The sequence below is a fragment of the Phyllostomus hastatus genome, unplaced genomic scaffold (genome assembly GCF_019186645.2).
Source record: "Phyllostomus hastatus isolate PE091 unplaced genomic scaffold, TTU_PhHast_1.1 phas_scaffold_182, whole genome shotgun sequence".
Taxonomy (NCBI): Eukaryota; Metazoa; Chordata; class Mammalia; order Chiroptera; family Phyllostomidae; genus Phyllostomus; species Phyllostomus hastatus.
Window position 1 is genome coordinate 30,859,774 of NW_025334013.1, and position 22,432 is coordinate 30,882,205.

The following is a 22,432-nucleotide window of genomic DNA, read 5'->3' on the forward strand; positions in this document are numbered from 1 at the left end:
GGCTGCTAAGAATGAGGAGGTGTGAAAGGGCAGGAGTGAGCCTCAAGAGCAGAAGCTGGAGACAAGAAGAGAAAGCCTCCTACTGCCCACACCCATGGCCAACCAGAGTGTCTTGCCTGCTTCTGTGTTCCCACAGCAGTACTGCCCCAGAGCTTTGTCCTACCTCATTCTACCCACCAGAATGGGAGCTCCCACCTCTGTCCAAGTTTCACTGAGCACAGAGTTTGAACTCAGAAGGTACAGTTACAAATGTCTTTAACTTAGATTTCAGACAAAGCAGTGGCAAGAAGCAATCATGTTACAGGAAGAAAAGGTACAGCTGAGTCTATCCCATGTGGATGTGGATTCACAGAAAACACATCAGGGAGAGTTAAACCATTTTACTGCAGTTGGTGGGCAGGTGAACAAGCAGTGACAAGCCTCACTAGGGAGGGCAGATACCAGCTGGATCAAGAGGGGAAGGGCAGGGAGCCCAGAAACAAGGCCTTGTTTCTGGAGGGGAAGGTGAGCAAAGAAGTCTTTATCTTACTACTCTTCCAAGTCCTTACAGGTCACTCAGGAGTATCTTGGGGCCATTAAAGGACAGGTCCTCCTGCTCAATGCTCTGGGCCTGAAGCTGAAAGTTGCTGGGTCCCAGGTTAGAAAGAGTGCTCTTCTGGAGATCTAAGAGGAGAGAAAAGAAAAAGAGGTGGAAAAAAAAAAATCAGCAAACACTGTGATACACAGAACTAAGCCCTGGACCTGTCTGATACGGAGAGAAATACAGACCTGACTTGGGATAAGTAGCAAAAGTGGTTGATGGACTCACAAAGAGGCAGAGACCCCATTCTACCTGGTGCCAATTACTCAGGTGGCATTTGGGCACCATTCAGATTTAGCCTCCCCCAGAACTGGACTCCCTGCCCTTAACCTCACCTAGCTTCCTTAAAAGTTCCCAGCTACTGTTACTGTTTTCACGAATGGCTTCAGAGCTAGATGAAGGAAGAGATGTGGCAAAGGTGGCAGCTAGGGGTAGCTTAGACTGGAGGACGTGGACGGAAGTCCTGGAAAGGGAAACAAAATCAGAGGCAGAAATGGTGATGGTGGGTCAAGGGGGCCCTTCCAGCATAGAACTGTCCTCCTTCTGAGGCCAGAACTTTATCCTCCAAACGCATAAAGATACTCAATGACTCCATATCACATAAAGAATGCTCAGTAGTTCCCTTATGGACTATATCCCAAATACTCCTACTGCCCCTACTGGCCCAAGTCATATATAGGATAGCTAAACTTTGGACCCCAATGCCTGGCCTCTGTGAAACAAATCCCTTCCACTGCCACAGGCATTCACACTCCCTGACCTGAGGAGGTCCTGGTCCCGCCGGGCATCCTGGGCCTCTATCCTGGCAGCCTCCTTGCCCTCCTGGCCACTCTGCAACTGCTCCAACATCTGCCAGATTATGATGCCAGGTAGAACCAAACCTCTCCCTCTCCAGGAGAAACACTCCCCGCCTCTCCATAATGGGCCTCTTCAACACACATGGAACCCTTAGTGGCAAGGACAGTTTCTCATGGCCTGGAACAGAGGGCTTGGGAAGAAGGGTTTTGAAGGGAGGTGGAGTCATCACAGGGAAGAGAAAGAGATAGGGGTAGGAGAGGGTATCCTGGCCTGCCTGCAGAACAGGACAGAGAAAGGAAGGAGCCTTCACAGGGAGATTTGAAGGGATAGGTCCAACACTGGTCCTACCTTCCAGCTGCGGGCTTGAGCTTGCCGCCCCTCAGCCATCTGTTTCAGCATCAGCTCCTGATGCTGGGCTGCAGATGAGAGAAAATGTAAGAAAGCTGTTCTCCAACTTCTTTCCTTCCCCCTCCCTGCCTTGTGCCCAATCTGGTGCTGAACTGAGATATAAGCATGCTGGTCCAGATAAGAGGAAGCTTCCAAGCTGACTAGGGAGAGTAGACTCATACCTTTAGAGGCAAGACCAAATACTTCGCCAGACTGCTAAGCAGCTCAAGCAGTTAGAGCTATGGCCACTTACTGGGAGGCAAAGAAGGTTTTCCAGAAAAGGGAACAGGTGAACTCATACCCTCTTCCAGTCTTTTACTTACTCAGCTGGTCCCGCAGCAACTTCAGTTCCTCCCTCAAAATCTCTGACTCCTCCCATAGCAGTTGCCTCCTACAGGGATGACAGCAGTCCATCTAAAGCCAATCAACAAGCCCAGAGGAGGCTACCAGAGTACCAGGAATTCAAAGTCCTGAAGGGGAAGTCTTGCCCATCACTTACTCATTCTGCAGCTCTTGGTGAAGGCCACTGGTAGCACTGCACTTTTGTGGTCCTGCTTGTATCTGAGCTTGGGCCTGTTCCTGCACCTGGATTCGAAGACCCTGCAGTTCCCTTCTCAGCCTGTCCAGGCGTTGCTCCAGAAGAAGAGCCTTCCGCTCTGGGCCCCCCTGCAGCAACCTTAGTGATGCTATAATGGGACAAGTTGGAGGATCAACTCCTCTAAGAGCTTCACATGAGCCTAGAGACTCCACTTTCAAATCAAGATGCAAATGCACACACAACAGGTGTGCAATAAAATTGTTTGCATATGTAGAAGGCTTTGTGTATGAAGAAATAAATTGGGCAGATACCTTCCAGGGCACAAATTTGGTACTTCTGCTGCTCTTGCTCTTCCACCAGGCCCTGCACAGCTTGCCTTAGTGCCTCAGTCACCTACCCAGGCAGAAAACCACATGAGCTACTGGGTAAGGGGCTTCCCCAACCTTGGTACCCTTCTCACACAACATCATACATACACGTACTGGGAGAAAAAGAAGGCTTTTTCGCCTAGGATTTCAAGCCTCACCTGAGCCTGGGATCGAAGCTGGGATCTGAGAATAGCAACTTCATCCCTGAGAGATGTGCTATGGGCCTCAGCCCAACTCAGTCTCTCCGGCACAATAGGAGTCTCTAGAGCCCAAGGCTGTTGAGCTTGGGTTCCTGATTGGAGAGGCAAATGATGAGGGGAAATCCAGGTTCCAGTAAGGTCTCCTGCTGAGGAAAGAAGACTTGGGGGTGGGACGACAGGGTACAGATCTTTGTTCAAGAAAGAAAATATGTGGACACTTGGAAGGAAGAGTGGATGGTACAGGTGCTGGAAAAGGAAGACCCTGAAAGAGATCTTCCTGAAAGGGGAAAAGAGATCCTGAAAGGGGATAGGAAAAGAAGCAATACTTACCTGCAGCAGAGACTCCAGGGGGATACAACCTCTGCTACAAAATAAATAAATAAATAAATAAATTAATTAATTAATTAATTAAGTGCATGTTCAATGATATCGGAGTCCTTTATCCCACATTCCCAAACCGGGGTCCTCACTTCCCCTTACCTTAATCCTGGCCACATTTCCATCAGTAGCACTGAGAAGCGCGTCGAGCTGCTCGGACCAGCTCAGACTCTTACTCATAGCCTGCAGCGGGGGGCTGTTTCCCTGGCGTCTTGTGCCTTTACTCTCCCAGCACGGGGTAACCGACGCACAGCACAGGAAAGGCCACAATATCAGATTGAAATAGTGAATACTAAGGATAAGGACGCAATATCAAACCAAAACTGCGCCTCTGGGACTAGACAGGGGAAAGGCGTTCTTGGGGAACTGGGGGGGAAACAGGATACCCTGATGTGGACACATCAGGAGGGAGTTGAAGGTGCCGAATCTTGGTCGGGACCTCCTCAAACACAGGATACTGTCCCCATCACATTGAACCTATGCCAGTACTACTGCCGCCTCCGGGTTCAAAGCCTCCAGCAGACCCGGAAAGACCGACTTTCGACTAATTGCCGCAGCGCCACTTGGGAAACGGAGTTCGCTTCTCGCGGGGACAACCCTTGAATCTGGCTACAGAACTACGTTTCCATGGAGGCAATACGTGCAGTCACACCCCTACCATAGAGCTTGCCGGGAAACCTAGTCTTTCTGATTCTACAGTGGTTGTTTCTGAGGACCAAATGAACTACGTATCCCAGTATGCATCGTGCAGAGTCCCGCTATGCGTCCCACAAATTTTTGGGAAATGAAGTCCAAGTTACCCTGAAAGTTAACGACTCAGGCTATCTATGAGACTCCATTTCCCAGCAAGCTTGGCGTGTAGCGTTCAGCATGGACCCTCAAGTCACAGAACTGAAGCAGAAAATTGAGAACACGTTGTGCCCTTTTGGCTTCGAGGTTTACCCCTTCCAGGTTGGTTTATCTTTCCTGCGATTCTAGGGTGAGGTGTATTAGTCGCGGTGATAGTGGCGTGAGGCCGGGAAGCCTTCTGATCCTTCCCGAGCTCCTTTGTTCCCGCGTCCATCCGATCTACTAGGACATTGTCAAAGGGGTCTTGGGTAGGTAGGAGCAGTTGCATATTTGTCCTTTTACCCCCAGACAGTGCCGGACTGATTAATGAGAGACACCATATGATCCAGTGACCTTGAGCTCTGTCACTTACATAATTGACGGGAAGAAAGGCACCCTTGGGGCCAGGGTCACTTTGGAAGTTTCCTGAAGGAGTTAGGAGAGAGCGAGGCTTGGAACGTTTGCATGGCTAGGGTCTAGGACATTTGAGAAGGAAAGGACATTTCTGTTGTTCAGCAAGCAAACAACTGGCTAGTTTGTTCTACCCACCAGCAGAAGGATAATTCACGATGTTGCCAGTCGCTAGCAGTGGGCTGTTTATATAAACTCTACCTGAATTACACAGAAGTCTGGCTCCACAACTTTCCTTTGTTTACATAAGTCCATTTCCTCCATATCCAGTGCCTCCTGCACTGAGCTATGTAGCTTCAGTGAGCCCTTTGCCTAATGTTTAAGAGACAGGCTATTCTCACCCCTTCCACTGAGTGGCCCATAGCAGTGCTGGCAGAGGATGTAGATGGAGGGGTAAGTTTGGTCGAGTTTGAGAGAGAGGACTTTCCAGAAAAGATAGAGTTGAGCTTTATATGAAAACAGATTAGAAGGAAAAAGGGTTATATACATCCCAAATATCTGGAACAATTTGAGTACAGGCGTGGAGGTGGTAGGTAGCAGGTATGGGGGACAGTAAGGATGCTATCTGGTGGGTCAGGTGGACTTGGGCAGTTGGAGCTATTGTACTGAAGACCTGCCAGACATTCTAGGCTCCTACTTATCTCAACCCCACATCCAATCAGCTACAAGGACCTTTAGGAATCCATCTCCGAATTTCTCAAATCCATTCTCTTCCATCCAACACATCTATGCTCTGGTCCAGGCCATTTCTTATTTAGATTTACTTCAGTAGACTCCTTGCTGTCATTTTGCCTCCAATCTGTCCTCCATACTGCAGCCAGATTAATCTTTCTCAAAATTGATCAAGTCAGTTTGCTCCTTAAATCTTCAATGGCCCTGTGTTATTACCAAATTAGACCCATATTCCTTAAGTTGATATTCAAAGCCAATCTTTCTCCTACTGCTCTCTTCAGCCTTTCTCTCCCTCTGCTTCTCTCTACAAACCCTCTACTTCTATCAAATTAGACAATTTGCTATTCTCCAAATATGCCCTGTACTTTTCACCTCTCTTTGTTTATGCTAACCCCTCCATTTAGAATACACGAGATTCTTCCTCCCCATATCAACCTGTCGGCTTGCTTCTCAGCCTTAAAGACACAGCTTCCAAGAAGCCTTTTCTGATTTCAGAGGACCTTCACCTGGCCCTCTCATTACACCAATCACAGTGCAATCAATTTCTTTTTGTTCCTAGTTGTTCAAGAGTTCTCTGCCTCTGTATTCTAAACATCCTGTCCAATTCAGGCAAGTCCTCCATAAACACACATCACAGATCATCAGTAGAAATTCAAGGATTCAGTGAATGAGCTGGAGGCTGGGGCAAAATATATGAAGTCAGGGGGTGGGCTGGGATGGGAGTAAAAGACAGAAAACTGTATTTGAACAATTAAAATAAAAATTAAAGAAAGAAAAAATATATATGAAGCCTTAAATGCCAGGTTAAGGTATGAATTTTCTGTTCCAGGTGGCATGGTACAATGCACTCCTACCTCCAGCCTTCCAGCTACACCTGCCAGGACCTACCCTGGCTTTCCTGGTACTCAGCACACCTGCCATGTTTGACCGGGCCCTCAAGCCCTTCCTGCAGAGCTGCCACCTCCAATCACTGACTGACCCTGTGGACCAGTGTGTGGCCTACCATCTGGGCCGCGTTAGAGAGGTGAGCCACATTCATATCCTCCTCCAGCTTCCCCAGTCTGCAACTGCTTCAAGCTCCTCCAAGTTCAGTGCAGTATCTAGACCTTTAGGATATCCTAAAGCCAACCTTGACATTACTACTATCTATCCCTGTTCTGCCTGCTCAGTCCAGGTTCAGCCACCTTCCTCTAGCAACCCCCCAGGTCTGAAATCATTCTTATCCTACCCTGATGGGCAACTCTGTGAACTTCAGACCAGACTTCCTTGACCTCCAAGTGAAATAGAAATAAGCCCAACATCCCCCAGGCATCTCTCACCTATCTTTACCCTAACCTGGAAGCTTTATGCTGCCTTTGGGGCCTTTTGAGGACAAAACAGTTTTTCCCCACCACACACTCAACATGTACATGCTTCCATATATACACATACACTGGTACTCTGAAGGGCAGAGCCAAGTCACCCCTTATGGAGGTTTCTGAGCAAGACCTTCAAACATGGGCCCTCTTGGACAGAATATCATTTTCTTCACACTGGAGCACCTCCCCCAAATTTAAGGTTATGTTTTCCCTTCAAACATCACTTCTGAGGACTGGACCATGTTAACAGGAATTAGGGCTCTCTAGGACAAGTCATGATTCCTCTCATGCTGAAAGGAGCCTCCATCTTGTCCTCTATCCCAGAGCCTCCCAGAGCTGCAGATGGAAGTCATCGCTGACTACGAGGTACACCCCAACCGGCGCCCCAAGATTCTGGCCCAGACAGCAGCTCATGTGGCAGGGGCTGCTTACTTCTACCGACGACAGGATGTAGAGGCTGACCCCTGGGGAACCCAGGTCAGAGTTCTAGTATGAATGACTAGAGACAGAAAATGGTCAAGGCCCATCAAGATACCAGGTCTCAGGTTCCTCCACCTCCCATGGGAAAAGGAGTTTGTAGCACAATCCAGAGGTCCAGCCCCATGTGCTTTCTGGGAGTCCCACCTTGAGACACCACGTCCGAGAACCTAGTCTGTAAAACCCTGTTACAAAATGGAGGGGGCAGAGCAGTGATTAGATCAGTGCCGAGACTTCGAAGCTGATGCTTAGCTTCCGAAACTCTTCCTCATGGCCAGAAAAGGTTCATGAAAAGGTTGCCCAGCTATAGGTTCACATGTGAAGTCACTGTCCACTGAGTAACAAATGAGTAAGCTTAGTTGCACTGATGGTAATTGAACTTGGTGCCAAGGTGACACTCGTGACCTTACTTTTCTTTACCCTCCCCAGCATATATCAGGTGTGTGCATACATCCCCGATTTGGGGGCTGGTTTGCCATTCGAGGGGTAGTGCTGCTGCCAGGAGTAGAGGTGCCAGATCTGCCACCCACTAAACCCCTCGACTGTGTACCAGCAAGAGCTGACCGAATTGCCCTGCTTGAAGGCTTCAATTTTCACTGGCGTGACTGGGCATACAGGGATGTTGTGACACCTCAGGAGCGCTACTCAGAAGAACAGAAGGCCTACTTTTCCACACCACCTGCCCAACGCTTGGCATTGTTGGGCTTGGCCCAACCCTCAGAGCAGCCTAGCTCTTCATCCCCAGAGCTTCTCTTGACCACACTCATACCCAACAAGCCTCAGAATCCCAGCAGAACCCAAGGGTGGCTCAGCCCCAGGGCCTCACCACCTGCAACTCCTGGTCCTTGATATCCTCTCCCCTCCCCTGCTCCCCATGGGATCCCTATTTACACTAGTGGTACTTGCTAGGACTTTTGGCAAGGCATAGATTTTATTTTAGGTAAATTACTTTTGATAAAAGAATTATAGTAGAGATCTTCAATGAAGATAACATGGCTTAGAGACATTTTGTCAAGAAATCTAAGACCAAGTCAACTAATTATTTCAATGGGACGGGGCCGGCAGATCCAGAATTCCTATCTGCTTTGGAATGTATGCTCTGCAGTGCTGCAAGATGCTACTTGATAGTTTAGGGGCAATAATCCTCAAAGTAATGGTACAAATGTCTCTGGCCCTGGCTGGTGTTGCTTGGTGGATTGAGTGCCAGCCTGAGAACCAAAAGGTTGTTGGTTTCATTCCCAGTCAGAACACATGCCTGGGTTATAGGCTGGGCCCCCAGTTTGAGGGATGCAAGAGGCAACGAGTCTGCTCTCTACATCTTTCTCCCTCCCTTCCCCTCTTAACATAAAAACCTAAAAAAAAACATAAAGTGTCTCAGTGTTGTTTTAGGGGCTGAGTAAGGTTTTTTAATGTTTATTCTCATTTGAGAGAGGATGGGGGAGAAACATCAGACATGAAAAGAAACACTGACTAGCTGTCTCCTGCACTCACCCCAACTGGGGACTGAGCCTGCAACCAGGGAATGTGCACTGATCCGCACTCAAACCAACAACCTTTCAATTCTGGAATGACACTCCAACCAAGTCAAGCTGACCAGGGCTGTAATGCATTTTAGAAACAATGCTTAGCATTACAGTAAGCAGTATGTCACCTGTTACTGAAGGCCCTGGGAATCCTGCACTGCTGTTCACAGTATAGAATACTGAAGGGATCAGTAGGCTGAGGATAGCTGATGAAAGTCAAGTGTCCGGAAGATCACCATTAGCACACACTGAAGTATTCTCCATTCTGAATCTGCCCTAACCACAAGGGCCCAGGAGTCATCCCAACACTCACCACTACCTCAGGACAATGACGAGGGCCCAAAAAAGGGCTACCCTCAAAGCAACCCTAGAACCCAGGGAAAGTGAGAAGGATTCAACCCTGTGCTTCTGATACCATATGTCCTACCCTACAAACACCAGCCCATGTGCTAGGTCTTCTCCCCCTTTCTGTTCCAAAGGTACAGAACCTCTAATTCTGATCTTTTACAGAACCAGTAGCAGGCTTTTATCAGACGAAGCCAAGCTTCAGGTTCTCATGCAGCTTTCCCAATAGTGTAAAGGGTAAATGCCCACGAAATCAATGTCACTGGAGCTGTAATCTACAATGCAGCCTATAAAATAAACTGAAGGGCTATGGCCAACACCACAGCAGGTCTTGCTCTTTCCCCAAATATAGTGAAACAAAATGTTAATATCCTGGTTTAGTTCCATTCCCTATTTGCATTCCCCCTCTATAATTTCCTGATTCTGAAGCAGCTCTCACATCTCACTTTCCCCTAAGGAAAGCAAAGAGTAAATCAAAGGCTAATGCCCTCTAAAATAAACAAACGACAAGGTCTCAGTTCAAGTTTAATAGAAACTACACAAAGAATGGTGATGCCCCACTACTGTACACGTCAGTTGGCCTGCTTCATATGTTCAGGTCATTTCCTCCAGAAAAAGAAAGGCTGGCCTCCCCAAACCCTGCAGGAAAGGCCTGTTTTATCCCAGACCACATCTGGCCTAAATCTAAGATCTTGTGTTTTAAGCATGACAATAGTAAAAGAGAGGTTTTGTTCTCATGGCTGTACACTGCCGCCATGACCCTATAATGGCCCGGTGCTCACTTCTGCTTAGAGAAATATTCCTTGCTCTTCTGGACATCAGGCTTGATGGTATCACTTCCAGGTTTCCAGCCAGCTGGGCACACTGTAAGAGAACATTACCATTAGTTAATAATTTGCTCAGCAGTGAGCTCCATCCTCCGCCCTCCTCCCATGGACAAATGGATGCCTCAAAACCAAATCTGAGTCCTAAAGGGGCTAAATCACTGAAGCACCAGGAAATCTAACCTACTAGTCTAGATCATTCAGCCTTTTAGTGCAAGGCTAACAACAAACATGCCATTTAATCTTCACCATAGCCCTGTTACTATTACATATAATTGATTACATATTGATTCAGCACTTGAAATTTAGTTTTTTTTTAACTCACCTGAGCATACATTTTTTTTGTTTTGTTATGTTTTTGGAGAGAGAGGAAAGGAGAGAAACATCAATCAGCTGCCTCCTATATGTACCCTGACTGGGGACTGAACCTACAACTTTTTGGTGTATGGGATGATGCTCCAACCAAACGAGTCAACTGGCCAGGGCTGAAATTTAATTTAAAAAAATTAAGCAACAGCCTCAACTATATCCTCTGTTCTAAAAATAACCTGTATAAAGTATATAAGGCAAGAACTGTTAACAGCAGACAATAGATAAATGTGTATTCATGTCCTCTGCAATTTTATGTATGCTTCCAATACACTATTCTTAAAAATAAGCTTACATGTTCTTCAAAAAATGGTGCTGGGACAGCTGGATTTCCACATGCAAAAGAATGACATTAGACCCAACTTACAGAAAAATAATAGACATTTCCCCAAAGATACACAAATAGTCATAAGCACATGAAAATATGCTTAACATTGCAAATGCAAATCAAAACCACAATCAGCTACCACACCTACTAGGATGGTTATGGTATAAAAAAATTCTAAATAAGTGTTGGTAAGGATATAGAGAACCCTTGGTATTGCTGGTGGGACTATAAAATGGTATAGCTGCTATGAAAAACTTTGGCAGTTTCTCAAGAAGCTAAACATGGCCCAGCAATTCCACTCCTATGCATTTACCCAAAATAATTAGAAACAAGTACTCAGACACCTGTTCACCAATATTCTAGCAGCATTAGTCACAATAGCCCGAAGGTAAAAAACCCTGTGTCCATCAACAGATGGATATACAAAATGTGGTATACAAGATCTGATTCATGCTACATATGCCCAGACAAGGAAAAACATTGTATGACTTCACTTACATGAAATATCTAAAATAGGTAAATTTGCCACAAGGCAAAAATTACCAAAGGCTGGAGGGAGAGGGGAATGGTGAGTTTTGGGTTAATGGTTTCAGTATGTTTGGGATGATGAAAAAGATCAGAAAATAGCAGTGATGGATGCACAACAATGTGAATTGAGAATTAATGCAACTGAATTGTACACTTAAAATGACAAATTATGTCATATGTTTGTAAAACCACAATAAAAATTGATGTAAAAAGTTAAATGACTTGCCCCTATACCCAAGAAAAAATTAAGCTAAATAAATGACAAAGCCAGGGCTGTTTAAACCTGTAACACTAGCTATTTCTTCCTCCTCAGTGTTCTTTTAAGTCAGAAGGCCCTGCATGCACGCAGCCTGCCTTCTACCCCTTGCTAAGCAAAAGGTCTGAGTTTGAATCTTTCACACACATGCAAAAAGCACAGCCTTCAACCTTTTCCTACACTCCTCTGAGGATCCTGAGCTAGCAATGTTCATTTGGCTAATCTGAAGAAAACGAGGCAAGGGGACCATTGCTGATTTTTCCACTGATTTTTTGTGTGTGTGTGTTTTTTTTTAACTACTTGTCTTCTAAAAGACATACAGTTACCAATAACAAAGCAGTAAGTCTCACTTGCTCAGCTCTGGCCAGTGTGGCTCACTTAGAGTGTCTTCCCGTGAACCAAAGTGTCACAGATTCTATTACCAGCCAGGACACATGCCTAGGTTGCAGGTTCAGTCCCCAGTCTCGGCACATACGGCAGGTGACCAACCAATGTTTCTCTCCATTCCCCCTCCCTCCCTTCCCCTCTCTCTAAAATCAATAAGCATTTCCTTCAGTAAAGATTAAAAAAAAAATCTCACTTAAGTGAGGGGAAGACCCTTTCAGTCCAAGGAATAGCCTCAAATGTCAAGACTGCATCCACCTGTCTAGGAGCAAGGTATGGATGGAACAAGTGCTAAATGACAGGCCCAGCTGCCATTACTTTCCTGAAATCCCCATTTGATTACTACACGGTTACTGTCTTTAGTGGCACCAAAGAGTTAAAACACAGATCTTAAGCATAAACAAGCTCCATGGAACAAAGAGCAGCATAAAAGCAAAGACCAGGTCACAGGCAGTCAAAAGTTTGGTACTAGCTGCTAACAGGAAATCAAAAGATTCCTCTGTCTAGCCCTGGCTGGTATGGCTCAGTGGACTGAGCACTGGGCTGCAGACCAAAGGGTTACTGTTCAATTCCCAGTCAGGGCATATGCCTGGGTTGAAGGCCAGGTCCCCAGTAGTGGACATGTGAGAAGGTACCACACATTGATGTTTCTCTCCCTCTTTCTCCTTCCCTTCCTATCTCTCTAAAAATAAGTAAATAATATCTTAAAAAAAGAAAAGCAACAAATCAATGTCTCTTCTCTCCCTCTAGAATCAATAAAAAATGTCCTCAGGTGAAGATTAAAAAAATAAAATAGTCCTGGCTGGGGTAGCTCAGTGGATTGGGTGCTGGCTTGTGAACCAAAGGGTTTCCAGTTCAATTCCCGGTCAGGGCACATGCCTAGGTTGCAGGCCAGGTCCCCAGTGGCAGGGGGTACTCTCGAGAGGCAACCACACAATGATGTCTGTCTCCCTCTCTCCCTCCCTTCCTATCCCTCTAGAAATGAATAAATAAAATCTTTAAAAAGTAATAATAATAATATGGAGTCCAGCAGAACTGTTTGGGTACCACATACACCAGCTTTCAAGCGCAAATGAAGTACCATGACTCTCCAAGAAGAAAATGACACTAGCCATGAAAATCTCAGCATGACCCTGGCTGGCGTAGCTCAGTGGATTGAGCGCGGGCTGCGAACCAAAGTGTCGCAGGTTCGATTCCCAGTCAGGGTACATGCCTGGGTTGCAGCATGACCCCCAGCAACCGCACATTGATGTTTCTCTCTCTATCTCCTTCCCTTCCCTCTCTAAAAATAAATAAGTAAAATATTTTTTTTTATATTTTAAGGAAAAAAAAAAAAAAAAGAAAATCTCAGCATGAGAGAATGGCCCCAACACAGAAGGCCCTATACACAACTTTTTTAGTATTTTAACTACCTTAAGCAAAAGGGCTTTAATTTTTGATTCCAACATTTTACTATGAATAAGTGCTGTGTTTAAGTATTGGTTTTACTGGTCCTTAAAAACAGGAATGTAGGTTATATGAATACAAATTATTATATAGCACACCTGAAACTAATGTTATATCAATTACATCTCAAACAAACAAACAAACAAAAAAACCCCAGGGCCCTGGCCAGGTAGCTCAGTTGGTTAGAGCATCATCCTGATATGCCAAGGTTGTGGGTTCTATCCCCAGTCAGGGTACATACAAGAATCAACCATAAATAAGTGGAACAACAAACTGACGATTCTCGCTCTCCCTTCTTCCCTCTAAAATAAAAAACTTTTTTTTTAATTTGAAAAAAAAAAAAAGAAAAAAAAAACAGGAAGGTAGGGTTACTTGTCAAATAAACAACACATGTGATGTACTTCATGAAAAGTGCTTAGTATTCACAGGCTCTCAAATGTTAACTACCATAAGCCACAAAAGGCTGCACACAGAAAGCTGTCTGTTCTAGTGGGATGGGAAGCAGCAGAGACCAACAGAGCCTGAAGAAGCAAGCTCCAGTCAAGATGCTTTGGTTCAACAGTCTAGCCCAGTAGCAAGATCCTTTCAGAAAATCCAGTAAAGGGGCCAATTTTGCCACTCCTCTGGTCTTTGTACTCACCCCCCACTAGGGGGCAGTCTCAGCAGCATTCTGCTCCCTCAATCTAGTCCCACACAAACTTGCAAAAGGTGCCTTCTGATATCAGTGCTCATTGGTCCCTATTAATCCCTGTCTCCCCCTCTAGCCAAGCTTCATTTTTGGGTCCCCCGAACAGATAACCACTAATCCAGAATAACAACTTCCATCTTCTTTAAATCACAGTATCAAGAGTTCAAAGACCTTTAGAAAGCTAGTTTGAAGTACTTCACTTCTAGAGAAAATATAATAATACAAAAAATTTGTCCAGGTTCACCTGTGCACTTTATCTGATTCTGTAGCACTTAATCACAACTATCCTGTTCTCAATTACATTAAGTTGGGGGGGTAGGGTTCATGATCCTCTAACCCCCCATACCCAGCACCTACAGCCACAGGAACTAAGTCTTTAAAAGTAAACTAACTACTAGTTGGGATAAGGTTGTCTCATACCAACACTACTGGGGAATGGAGAGGGGAGTAAAAAAGCTACAGCCTTACAAATTCAGAAGCTGGGATCAAGTAGTTCAGTATCAGCAAACAGAATACTTAAGGAGAGACCCTGGCCAGGTAGCTCATTTGGTTAGAGCACTGTCCCCATATGCCAAGGTTGTGGGGCTTGATCCTCGGTCAGGGAACACACAAGAATCAACCAGCGAATGCACAAATAAGTGGAACGACCAATCAGGGTTTCTCTCTGAAAATCAATTTTAAAAATGTATGTTAGAGAAGTACTAGTGCTGAAGCAATAAGAAAAGGGCCTATACTTAGCAAATGCTAAACTAAAAACCTTAAATTGACCCCTGGCTGGTGTGGCTCAGTGGACTGAGCATCAGCCTGCAAACCAAAAAGTCATAGGTTTGATTCCCAGCCAGGGCACATGCTGGGGTTGTGGGCCAGGTATCTGGTTAGGGGCTGTGAGAGGCAACCAGTCGATGTATCTCTCACACACATCAAAGTTTCTCTCCCCCTCTTTCTCCCTCCCTTCCCATCTCTCCAAAAATAAATAAATAAAATCTTTTCTAAAAATAAATAAAATAATAAAGTTAAATAAAATAAAATAAAATCCTTAAGTGGTATCTGCTCAGTCGTGTTTAGATTTTACAAGGTCAGACTCACACACACATTATCTTTGACCCTGAAACTTCTAAGTGAAGGACCTTGATGTTTCATCTGAAACCTTCTAGCTCTAACTCTCCTCAAATATATTTTTTAAAAATAGCCCTAGCTGGTGTGGCCTGCTGGTGTGGATTGAGCACTGGCCTGCAAAACAAAAAGTCACAGGTTCAATTCCCAGTCAGGACGCATGACTAGGCTGCAGGCCAATGTTTCCTTCCCTCTCTTTCTCCCTCCCTTCCCCTCTCTCCAAAGATAAGTAAATAAAATCTTAACAACAAAAAAATTGAGATGTGTTAGCTGTATCTGCTTATTGTCTTCGGGTAAGTTGTAGTAGTCCTAACTTTATCTTCCAATTTCAAAGCTACTCATATATTACTTTTATTTTTTAAAACCCCAATAAAACAAGTATGGATTACACATATTAACTCTTCTCCCAGTAAACACTTCAAGGTGGCAAACTTTAACTCTAGATGTGGCTCTCAACCTTTCATTTCACCTTTATAACCTACAAGATCTTCCTACACTCCTGTAATAAGTTAAATGTGGACCAGTGAATAATTCTAAATGAGCAGGGAAAAAGCTGGGAATATACAGTTGGAATAACATACAGCCTTTATATTCTCCTTCCCAAGCTTTTTCATTACCCTACCCCCCATAACCCACTATAATTCAGAGACTTCAATTTCTTGAAGGAACATAATCACCCTCCTTCTTGATAGACTTTGTCCCTACACTTTTCCCACTCTACCACCATTCTGTTGTCTTGTTGCCAGGCAGACTGAATTACCTTCCCCATGTTTGTCAGTGAACTGGAAAGCCTGAACTAGTCTCAGAGTCTCATCCACAGAGCGGCCAACAGGAAGGTCGTTTACGGTGATCTGGCGAAGAATACCTTTCTCATCAATGATAAAGAGGCCCCTGGGAAGAAGAGATTGAAGGTTTGAGGAAAAGGCAGTACAGGTTTAAAAACTGGTTTGTTAGAATACAGAAGCAATAGAATGGGCTAGTCTCCCAGGCTTGCACAGGCCTTGCCCTTAATGAGGCTGCCCCTACATAAAGAATGAGACCATCATAATGTACACCTTAAACTTAACACAGTGATGTATGTTAATTATTTCTCAATAAAACTAGTAAAAAAAAAATAAAATGAGAAAGGAGTCTGTACAGATCAGGGCTCCTTCTCCAAATAGAAGGCCCTTAGGCAGTCATACCTCTCCTGATGAACGTCAGTACCCATTCCCGCAGGTATATACCTGAATGAGATGCCTTCATCAGCCTTTAACACCCCATAGTCCTGAGCAATGGAGCGCTTGGGGTCTGACACCAAGGGAATGTTCATGGGTCCCAGTCCTCCTTGTTTCCTGGGTGTATTGACCCTACAGCAAAAGGCACACACATTCATTCAAACTCCTGTGTAGCAAATATATTAACCGTACCTACATATCCCCCTTCCAACATTCCTTACCTCACTTCCCCCAAAAAACATCAAACTTGGGTATACTCAGATGCAACCCAAGCTGCTTCTCCTCTGCTGCCAGGTAATAAGAAAGTAAAAAGAGGAAGTCAGAGCCTTTACCCTCCTTCCATGAGAAGCCAGAAGCCAATACTAGAGAAACATTATTGCCAAAGCTTCCATATCCCAGTTCATGCGTAGTTAAAAAGTCCATATGCCCCTGGCTGGCGTAGCTCAGTGGATTGAGCACGGGCTGCGAACCAAAGCATGATAGGTTCGATTCCCAGTCAGGCCACAGCCCGCAGCAACCACACATTTATGTTTCTGTTTTTTTTTTCCCTCTCTCTCTCCCTCCCTCCCTTCCCTCTCTAAAAATAAATAAATAAAATCTTTAAAAAAAAAGTCCATATGCCAAATGGACCAACAGCTTTACCATGCCAGGTGACAGAAGTGAGAATCCACGGAAGCACCAATCACTTGGCAGTTGAGTTTCTTAAATTCTTCCGCCCTATCACTGAAAGCAATGATCTCCGTGGGGCACACAAAGGTAAAATCAAGAGGGTAAAAGAAGAACACCACATATTTTCCTAGAAAAAAAAACAAAAGCCCCAAATTAGCCTTTGAAACAGACATCCTTGCTTTATATAGAAAACTAAAGACATTTTCCCATAGAAAAGGAGGACTTCTCTTTTAAATATTTTATTTACTTATCTTTAGAGGGGAAGGAAGGAAAAAAAATAGAGGGGGAGAAACACTGATGTGCAAGACAAACATGGATCAGCTGCTTCCCACATGCCCCCAATAGGGGACCTGGACTGCAAGCCAGGCACATGCCCTGACAGGCAATCAAATCAGCGACCTTCCGTTTGTATGATGACACCCAACCCACTAAGCTACACCAGTCAGGGCAGGAGGCCTTTTTAAGTTGATACCAGAGACAAATGTTAGATACCAAAATGCTCAAACACAAATGTCGCTTAGCCTCCTAGCAGCTACTTTTAGAATCTCTTACAGCAGGAGGCACTGCATGTAAAAAAGTTCCTCCCAGTAGATGCTTTATTTTTCTGTCTCCATATTAGCTGCCAATTAGAGAACAAACACTGTTTGGTATAATTTTGATCTTCTCTGGGTAGTTAAAATTAGCAGACACCAAGTTCTCCAATGAAGAAAAGCAAAAATGTAGTTATCTACTGGACAGCCCAATGCCAATGCTTACAATCAGTGCCTAATAAAAGCTGAGATGCTGGATTCTCTGCTGCAGGACAGTGAGAGACCAAAAAGAGGAAGTCAGAGCCTTTGCACTTCTTTCACAATGAACACAGTCATGGAACAGAAAGGTTTAAGTGATCACCTAAATCACCACAAACGTGTCCATAACAAGCCTGACAGAAAAATTTTATATGGCAGGCCTGGCTAATATGGATCAGTGGATTTAGAGTGGATTGAGTGCTGGACTAAGAAGCAAAGGGTCGCTGGTTCAATGCCAGGCAGGGCACATGCCTGGGTTGCAGGCCAGGTCCTCAGTAGGTGGCGCATGAGAGGCAACCACACATTGATGTTTCCCTCTCTTTCTCCCTCCCTTCTCCTCGCTCTAAATATAAATCTTTTTTTTAATGTAGGTATCAAAATTAAGAGAATAATGTTATGTTAAATTAATTTTTTAAAAAAATTTTTATATGGCAAACATTCCAAAAATCCTGATAGAAAACAGGATTTCTTTTTGGAATTTTACTGAAGTTACTCAGATGACCAATTGAGTAGATCTTTAACTGACCAGGTAGCCTCTCACATGTCATGGGCTGAGCTATTAGAACAAATACTCACAAAAAGCAGCTATGTTTGAGAGTCAAAAAAAAGTTGCTCCTTTGACATTCACTTTGAAAATCAGAATCATTAGAAACTTCTCCAAACAACCTCTCCAGGGCACTGCCTAACAAGCAGCTTCAAAGAGGGCAGAAAACCCTGGCCAACATAGCTCAGTTCATTGGGCATCTTCCCATGAAGTGAAAGGTTCCTAGTTTGATACCCAGTTACAGCGCATGCTTGTGTTGCAGGCCAAGTCCCCAGGTGGAGGCATGCAAGAGGCAACTGATCCACGTTTCCCTTCACACATGGATGTTTCTATTCCTCTCTTTCTCCCTCCCTCCCCTGTCTCTAAAAATAAATAGACAAAATCTTAAAAAAAAAAAAAAAAAAGAGGGAAGGAAGCAGCTCTTCCTAAACATCCTGCCTTTACTTTCAGGACAGAGTCAACTCCCTATGATCCTACTTACCATGTTTGCCAGAAGGGTCCCCCCATAGGGTCCCACTAACCTGTTCTCATTCCAACCAACAAGTGTAATGTGCCAGGAACCCTAGTCACATATTCTACCCAAAAGCTGACTCCGTGGACTGATTACTACATATCACTAAAAAAGGCATACTTGTCACCTGACTTTGACCTGAAAAAAAAAAAAAAGGAATCTAGTCTTAATTATCCCAGAAGACCCAGCTGCTCCCAACTGTGAGGTAAATGAGAGCCTTATTAGAACTTGACATGTGTCTGCATGAAGCTTAACAAAAAGGAGAGCTGTTGTTCCAATTGTGACACCAACTCTCCTCTGGGGGAAAAACAATCAAGGAAATGTGCCTAAACTCTCTAATAATACAGTAGCTATGACACATATTTCATAAACCCAACAAGCAGTGTCACAGCTCCAAACTGGGGCTGTGAGACTTTAAACTGTTGAAGACCTCTTACAATGGGATAATGAGACAGATAATGAGACTATCTCCAATAAGACAATTGAGGAGTACTGAGAAGATAACTGAGCTACTATGTTCAGGCATAATGAAGCATGTGCTTTCTTCGGAATAGTCTGGATCTAGAATAACTACCCTGTAATAACTTGATAATCACCACTTGGCACCCAAAACACCATGACCCAGGAGACATAAATCATTTTACAACCAAACATACAAAAATACAAAAATCAAACAAGCCATCCCTAAATAGCAAAATAATTGCATTTCAATGAATCTAATGTAATTGCTCTTACCTTTGTAGTCAGAGAGGCTGATATCTTTGAACTGACCATCTGGCATAACAGCTGTAGCTTTGAAGTTGGGGGCAGGGTGCCCAATTTTAGCATTTCCTGAAGACATCTTGCTATCAGCTAGAAAAGATAAAAAGAGGAAATAAATTTGAGACAAGTCTTCTTTCTCTAGCTAACCAGCACCCTTCATCTACTTAGACTTAGCTGTAGTACAATAAAGGATTTGTCTGGTGGCCTGGAATAAATACATTAACTTACATTACAATAGGAGGAAGCATAAGCTTAGCTTTCCAACCTTTGAAACAAAAGCAGATACCACACATCTCTGAATATTAGCTCTTGTTTTCATTTAAAAACAGCAATTTCTTTATAGCCTTGACCTGTAAGGCTCAGATGGTTGGGCCTAGTTCCACAAAACGTAACGTCTCTACAGTTCCATTACCTGGGTTGAGGGTTCTGTCCCAGGTCAGGGCACATAAAGAAGCAAACTGATCCCGTGTCTCTCTCACACTAACGTTTCTCTCCCTCTTTCTCCCTCCCTTCCCTTCTCTCTAAAAATAAATGAATAATAAAAACAGCAATTTCTTTACAAATTGAAGCAACTCTATTACATTTTCTGAGCTGTCATTTGTGCAATGGCAATTTCCTCTAAATTTTCATTATGCAGAAACGGAGAGGGGACTCTCAAACCTGAAGAGGGGACTCTCAAACCAAAGGCACAATGCCAGAGTGCCTGACTCCCAAAAGCAAGTAATGCTGCCCTTTCCCTGGACTGTGCTTCCATCTATCTTCATAATGTGGGAAGCTCACTTGATATTCTCCACATAGATTTGCCAAGAACACATACCTAAAGCCAACCTGCTCAATTTCAAAACTTTAGTTGTCATGTTTAAGCCCTAGAAGTCCTTCCAAAAATGATAAATGGGTTTATGACCTCAGAACCAAGATCCTGGGGCAGTAAGTACAAAAATCAATTTATTGCTAAAATGCAATGTTACACTGGATTCACCCAAGTCAACACCAAGGAGTTAAGATTTAGACTCAGTAAACCATCGTTGAAGTGGTTGAAGTGGTGATGGGAGCGGCGGGACCTTAAGTGGAGTTTCAAACCATCGGTCTGAAAGCCTCAAGAGGCTAATTTTCAAGTGCCGAAGTTTTTAGTTCATACTACCACAACCGAAAAAAATGCTGAGTGAGCACTGAACATCTCAACCTTTCTGCTGCTTAATATCTTGAATAACAACAAAAAACGCACCAGCTAAGGGACGTGGCAACTTGGCGAGCAAATACAGGGTGTGACCCTAACATAAATGGCCTCGTCCAGACAGGCTTTTCCAGGTGACCCCTACCTGCGCTAAAGACCCACCAATCAGAGAAAGCCTGCGGGACTTCCAGCCCATTGGACCTTTTCCGGAGATCAGACCGTGAAACCTCCCTGGCGAAAACCACGCCCCCAAACTCCACTTAAGGTCCCGCCGCTCCCATCACCACTTCAACCACAGCACTTAGGAAATCACCCGCGGAACAGAAGTCTTTAACGAGGGCATTTGGGATCACCACAACCCCCATTCCGCAAATAGAAAAGTAAGGGCGAGGAAGGCAATCTTAATATCCGTAGCTTCACAGGTAGTAACGGCCCAAGACTGGATACAGCCTTAACCCCTACACATGACGAACGGGTGACCTCACGTCAGTCCATTCTAGAAGCTTCTCGAGCATCCCGGCAGGAAACTAATCGAAGGGACCCACTACCACCAGCCTGCTCTTCCAAGCCAATCAGTGCCTTCTGCCTGGGTTGCCGGGGGAAGAAGCTCCAGCCAACCTTAGCCTCAAGGTTCACCCGGGACCCACAGCAGGGGTCCGTGTGAAGGTGCGCGAACCGCCTGACCACTCTCACTCAGTAGGCCGCGCAAGGCCACCTCCCCAGTCACAGCAATCCCAGCTGTGGCGGGCGCGCCAAGGGAAGGAGTAAAAGGCGACCAGCGGGACAGCGGGCGCTCCGCTCCCGGAGGCCTCCGCTCGCAGAGGTCGCGCTGCCCACACACTCACCGGCTCTGAAATACAAACACCACACGAAGCACGTCAGGAAGCAGACTCAAAAAGCGTGTGTAAGTACGCGGCACTACTTTTATAGCCTGTTGTACTCTCGCGAGACTCAGAAAGGGTCGGCGTACTGAAGGAGAAGAGAGGAGGGGGATCTGGCCAGAGCCCCGCCCAAATCCTTTGCACCCAACCGGAATGACTCAGCGCTTTATCTTTCCTCCGTTGGGGCGGGATCGGGTGCCCAAAGTGCAAATCCCCCGCTTCTCGCAGCCTGAGGCTGGGGTCGGAGAGTGAGGCAAACACTTTTGATAGACTCCAATCCCTAACGCCTCAGTTATGCAGGATCTCTTCAGGACCTGGACGGTGGTGCGTGCCTTGCCCTTAAAGCCCAAACCAGGCTAGGGATCTCGCTACTGCTCACCTAAGACCACATTTAACCACACCAAGCCCTGTGAACTAACCAAATAATGCGCCCCCCTTTCGGGGGTGTCCTCCCATCTTCTGCCTCAGTGCTGATCCTCAGTTCCTCTAAGTGTCTGCATAGACAGTCTCCATTGTTCCAATTACTGGATTGCTGCTTTCCATCCCCCATCCATCCTTTTCACACATCCTGGACGGAATCTTTGAAATACGTCACTGCTGTGATTTGTGGTTTAAAAAACTAGGTCAAGCCCAGGTCCGTGTGGGTCAGTAGCTTGGGCCAGCTCCCGCAAACCGAAAGTTCAATTCCCGATAGGATTCCCAATTGAGGCACATGCCTTGGGTTACAGATTAGGTTCCTGGGATGGGGGACATCGGGAAGGCAATCGATGAATGTTTCTCACATCGGTGATCCCGCCCACTTTCTCCCTCCCTTCCCCTCTGTAAAAATAAATAAAATCTTTTTTAAAAAGCTCAACTGAAGCATTGTTTATTCTGAAGCTATTCCTGACCTTGGCTCATCCCCAGAATTCCTCTGAAGCTAAGTTTTGCTCACCCTCAGTGCTGATCATTATTCTTCCTTTTTTTTTTTTTTTTTTTTTTAAGAGAGGAAGAAGCCCTGGCTGGCGTAGCTCAGTGGATTGAGCGCGGGCTGCGAACCAAAGCATCGCAGGTTCGATTCCCAGTCAGGGCACATGCCTGGGTTGCA

General features: G+C 45.1%; 3 protein-coding genes across 12 annotated transcripts; 1 reads left to right on the plus strand and 2 right to left on the minus strand.

Annotated features, from left to right (window-relative positions):
* Positions 1-365: 365 nt before the first annotated feature.
* Positions 366-3,797, minus strand: CCDC163 (coiled-coil domain containing 163). 9 transcript variants are annotated; one of them, XM_045859259.1, is made up of 11 exons: positions 3,708-3,777; positions 3,352-3,541; positions 3,202-3,235; positions 2,830-3,017; positions 2,615-2,696; positions 2,265-2,451; positions 2,089-2,156; positions 1,727-1,794; positions 1,341-1,429; positions 916-1,043; positions 366-663 (listed from the first exon to the last, which is right to left on the minus strand). In XM_045859259.1, the coding sequence occupies exons 2-11, from the start codon at positions 3,427-3,429 to the stop codon at positions 545-547; spliced, it is 1,041 nt and encodes a 346-aa protein (XP_045715215.1). In that variant the 5' UTR covers positions 3,430-3,541; positions 3,708-3,777; the 3' UTR covers positions 366-544. The 9 variants fall into 9 exon arrangements, with proteins under 9 accessions (XP_045715215.1, XP_045715220.1, XP_045715218.1 ...); XM_045859264.1 differs by having other exon boundaries at positions 2,830-2,963; positions 3,202-3,232; positions 3,352-3,797; XM_045859262.1 differs by having other exon boundaries at positions 2,830-3,014; positions 3,202-3,232; positions 3,352-3,797.
* Positions 3,798-4,105: 308 nt separating this feature from the next.
* Positions 4,106-9,551, plus strand: MMACHC (metabolism of cobalamin associated C). 2 transcript variants are annotated; one of them, XM_045859121.1, is made up of 4 exons: positions 4,106-4,200; positions 5,990-6,184; positions 6,843-6,995; positions 7,425-9,551. In XM_045859121.1, the coding sequence occupies exons 1-4, from the start codon at positions 4,120-4,122 to the stop codon at positions 7,842-7,844; spliced, it is 849 nt and encodes a 282-aa protein (XP_045715077.1). In that variant the 5' UTR covers positions 4,106-4,119; the 3' UTR covers positions 7,845-9,551. The 2 variants fall into 2 exon arrangements, with proteins under 2 accessions (XP_045715077.1, XP_045715078.1); XM_045859122.1 differs by having other exon boundaries at positions 6,843-6,884.
* On the minus strand, positions 9,376-21,457 carry PRDX1 (peroxiredoxin 1). The gene is made up of 6 exons (XM_045859123.1): positions 21,310-21,457; positions 19,264-19,380; positions 16,659-16,812; positions 16,026-16,148; positions 15,560-15,690; positions 9,376-9,727 (listed from the first exon to the last, which is right to left on the minus strand). The coding sequence occupies exons 2-6, from the start codon at positions 19,367-19,369 to the stop codon at positions 9,642-9,644; spliced, it is 600 nt and encodes a 199-aa protein (XP_045715079.1). The 5' UTR covers positions 19,370-19,380; positions 21,310-21,457; the 3' UTR covers positions 9,376-9,641.
* Positions 21,458-22,432: the final 975 nt, after the last annotated feature.

What these genes read in the sequence shown, in the direction of transcription:
- CCDC163 (XM_045859258.1), bottom strand. Translation starts at nt 3,429, where the DNA reads ATGAGTAAGAGTCTGAGCTGGTCCGAGCAGCTCGACGCGCTTCTCAGT. An exon ending in GAAATGTGGCCAGGATTAAG is followed by an intron (nt 3,236 to 3,351) that starts GTAAGGGGAAGT and finishes TTTATTTTGTAG; the next exon opens with CAGAGGTTGTATCCCCCTGG. An exon ending in GTTGCTGCGGGACCAGCTGA is followed by an intron (nt 1,795 to 2,088) that starts GTAAGTAAAAGA and finishes TCTCATCTGCAG; the next exon opens with CCCAGCATCAGGAGCTGATG.
- PRDX1 (XM_045859123.1), bottom strand. Translation starts at nt 19,369, where the DNA reads ATGTCTTCAGGAAATGCTAAAATTGGGCACCCTGCCCCCAACTTCAAA. An exon ending in GATGAAGGCATCTCATTCAG is followed by an intron (nt 15,691 to 16,025) that starts GTATATACCTGC and finishes TCTTCTTCCCAG; the next exon opens with GGGCCTCTTTATCATTGATG. An exon ending in CACTGACAAACATGGGGAAG is followed by an intron (nt 9,728 to 15,559) that starts GTAATTCAGTCT and finishes GTTCTCTTACAG; the next exon opens with TGTGCCCAGCTGGCTGGAAA.
- MMACHC (XM_045859121.1), top strand. Translation starts at nt 4,120, where the DNA reads ATGGACCCTCAAGTCACAGAACTGAAGCAGAAAATTGAGAACACGTTG. An exon ending in TCGAGGTTTACCCCTTCCAG is followed by an intron (nt 4,201 to 5,989) that starts GTTGGTTTATCT and finishes TTTCTGTTCCAG; the next exon opens with GTGGCATGGTACAATGCACT. An exon ending in ATCTGGGCCGCGTTAGAGAG is followed by an intron (nt 6,185 to 6,842) that starts GTGAGCCACATT and finishes CCTCTATCCCAG; the next exon opens with AGCCTCCCAGAGCTGCAGAT.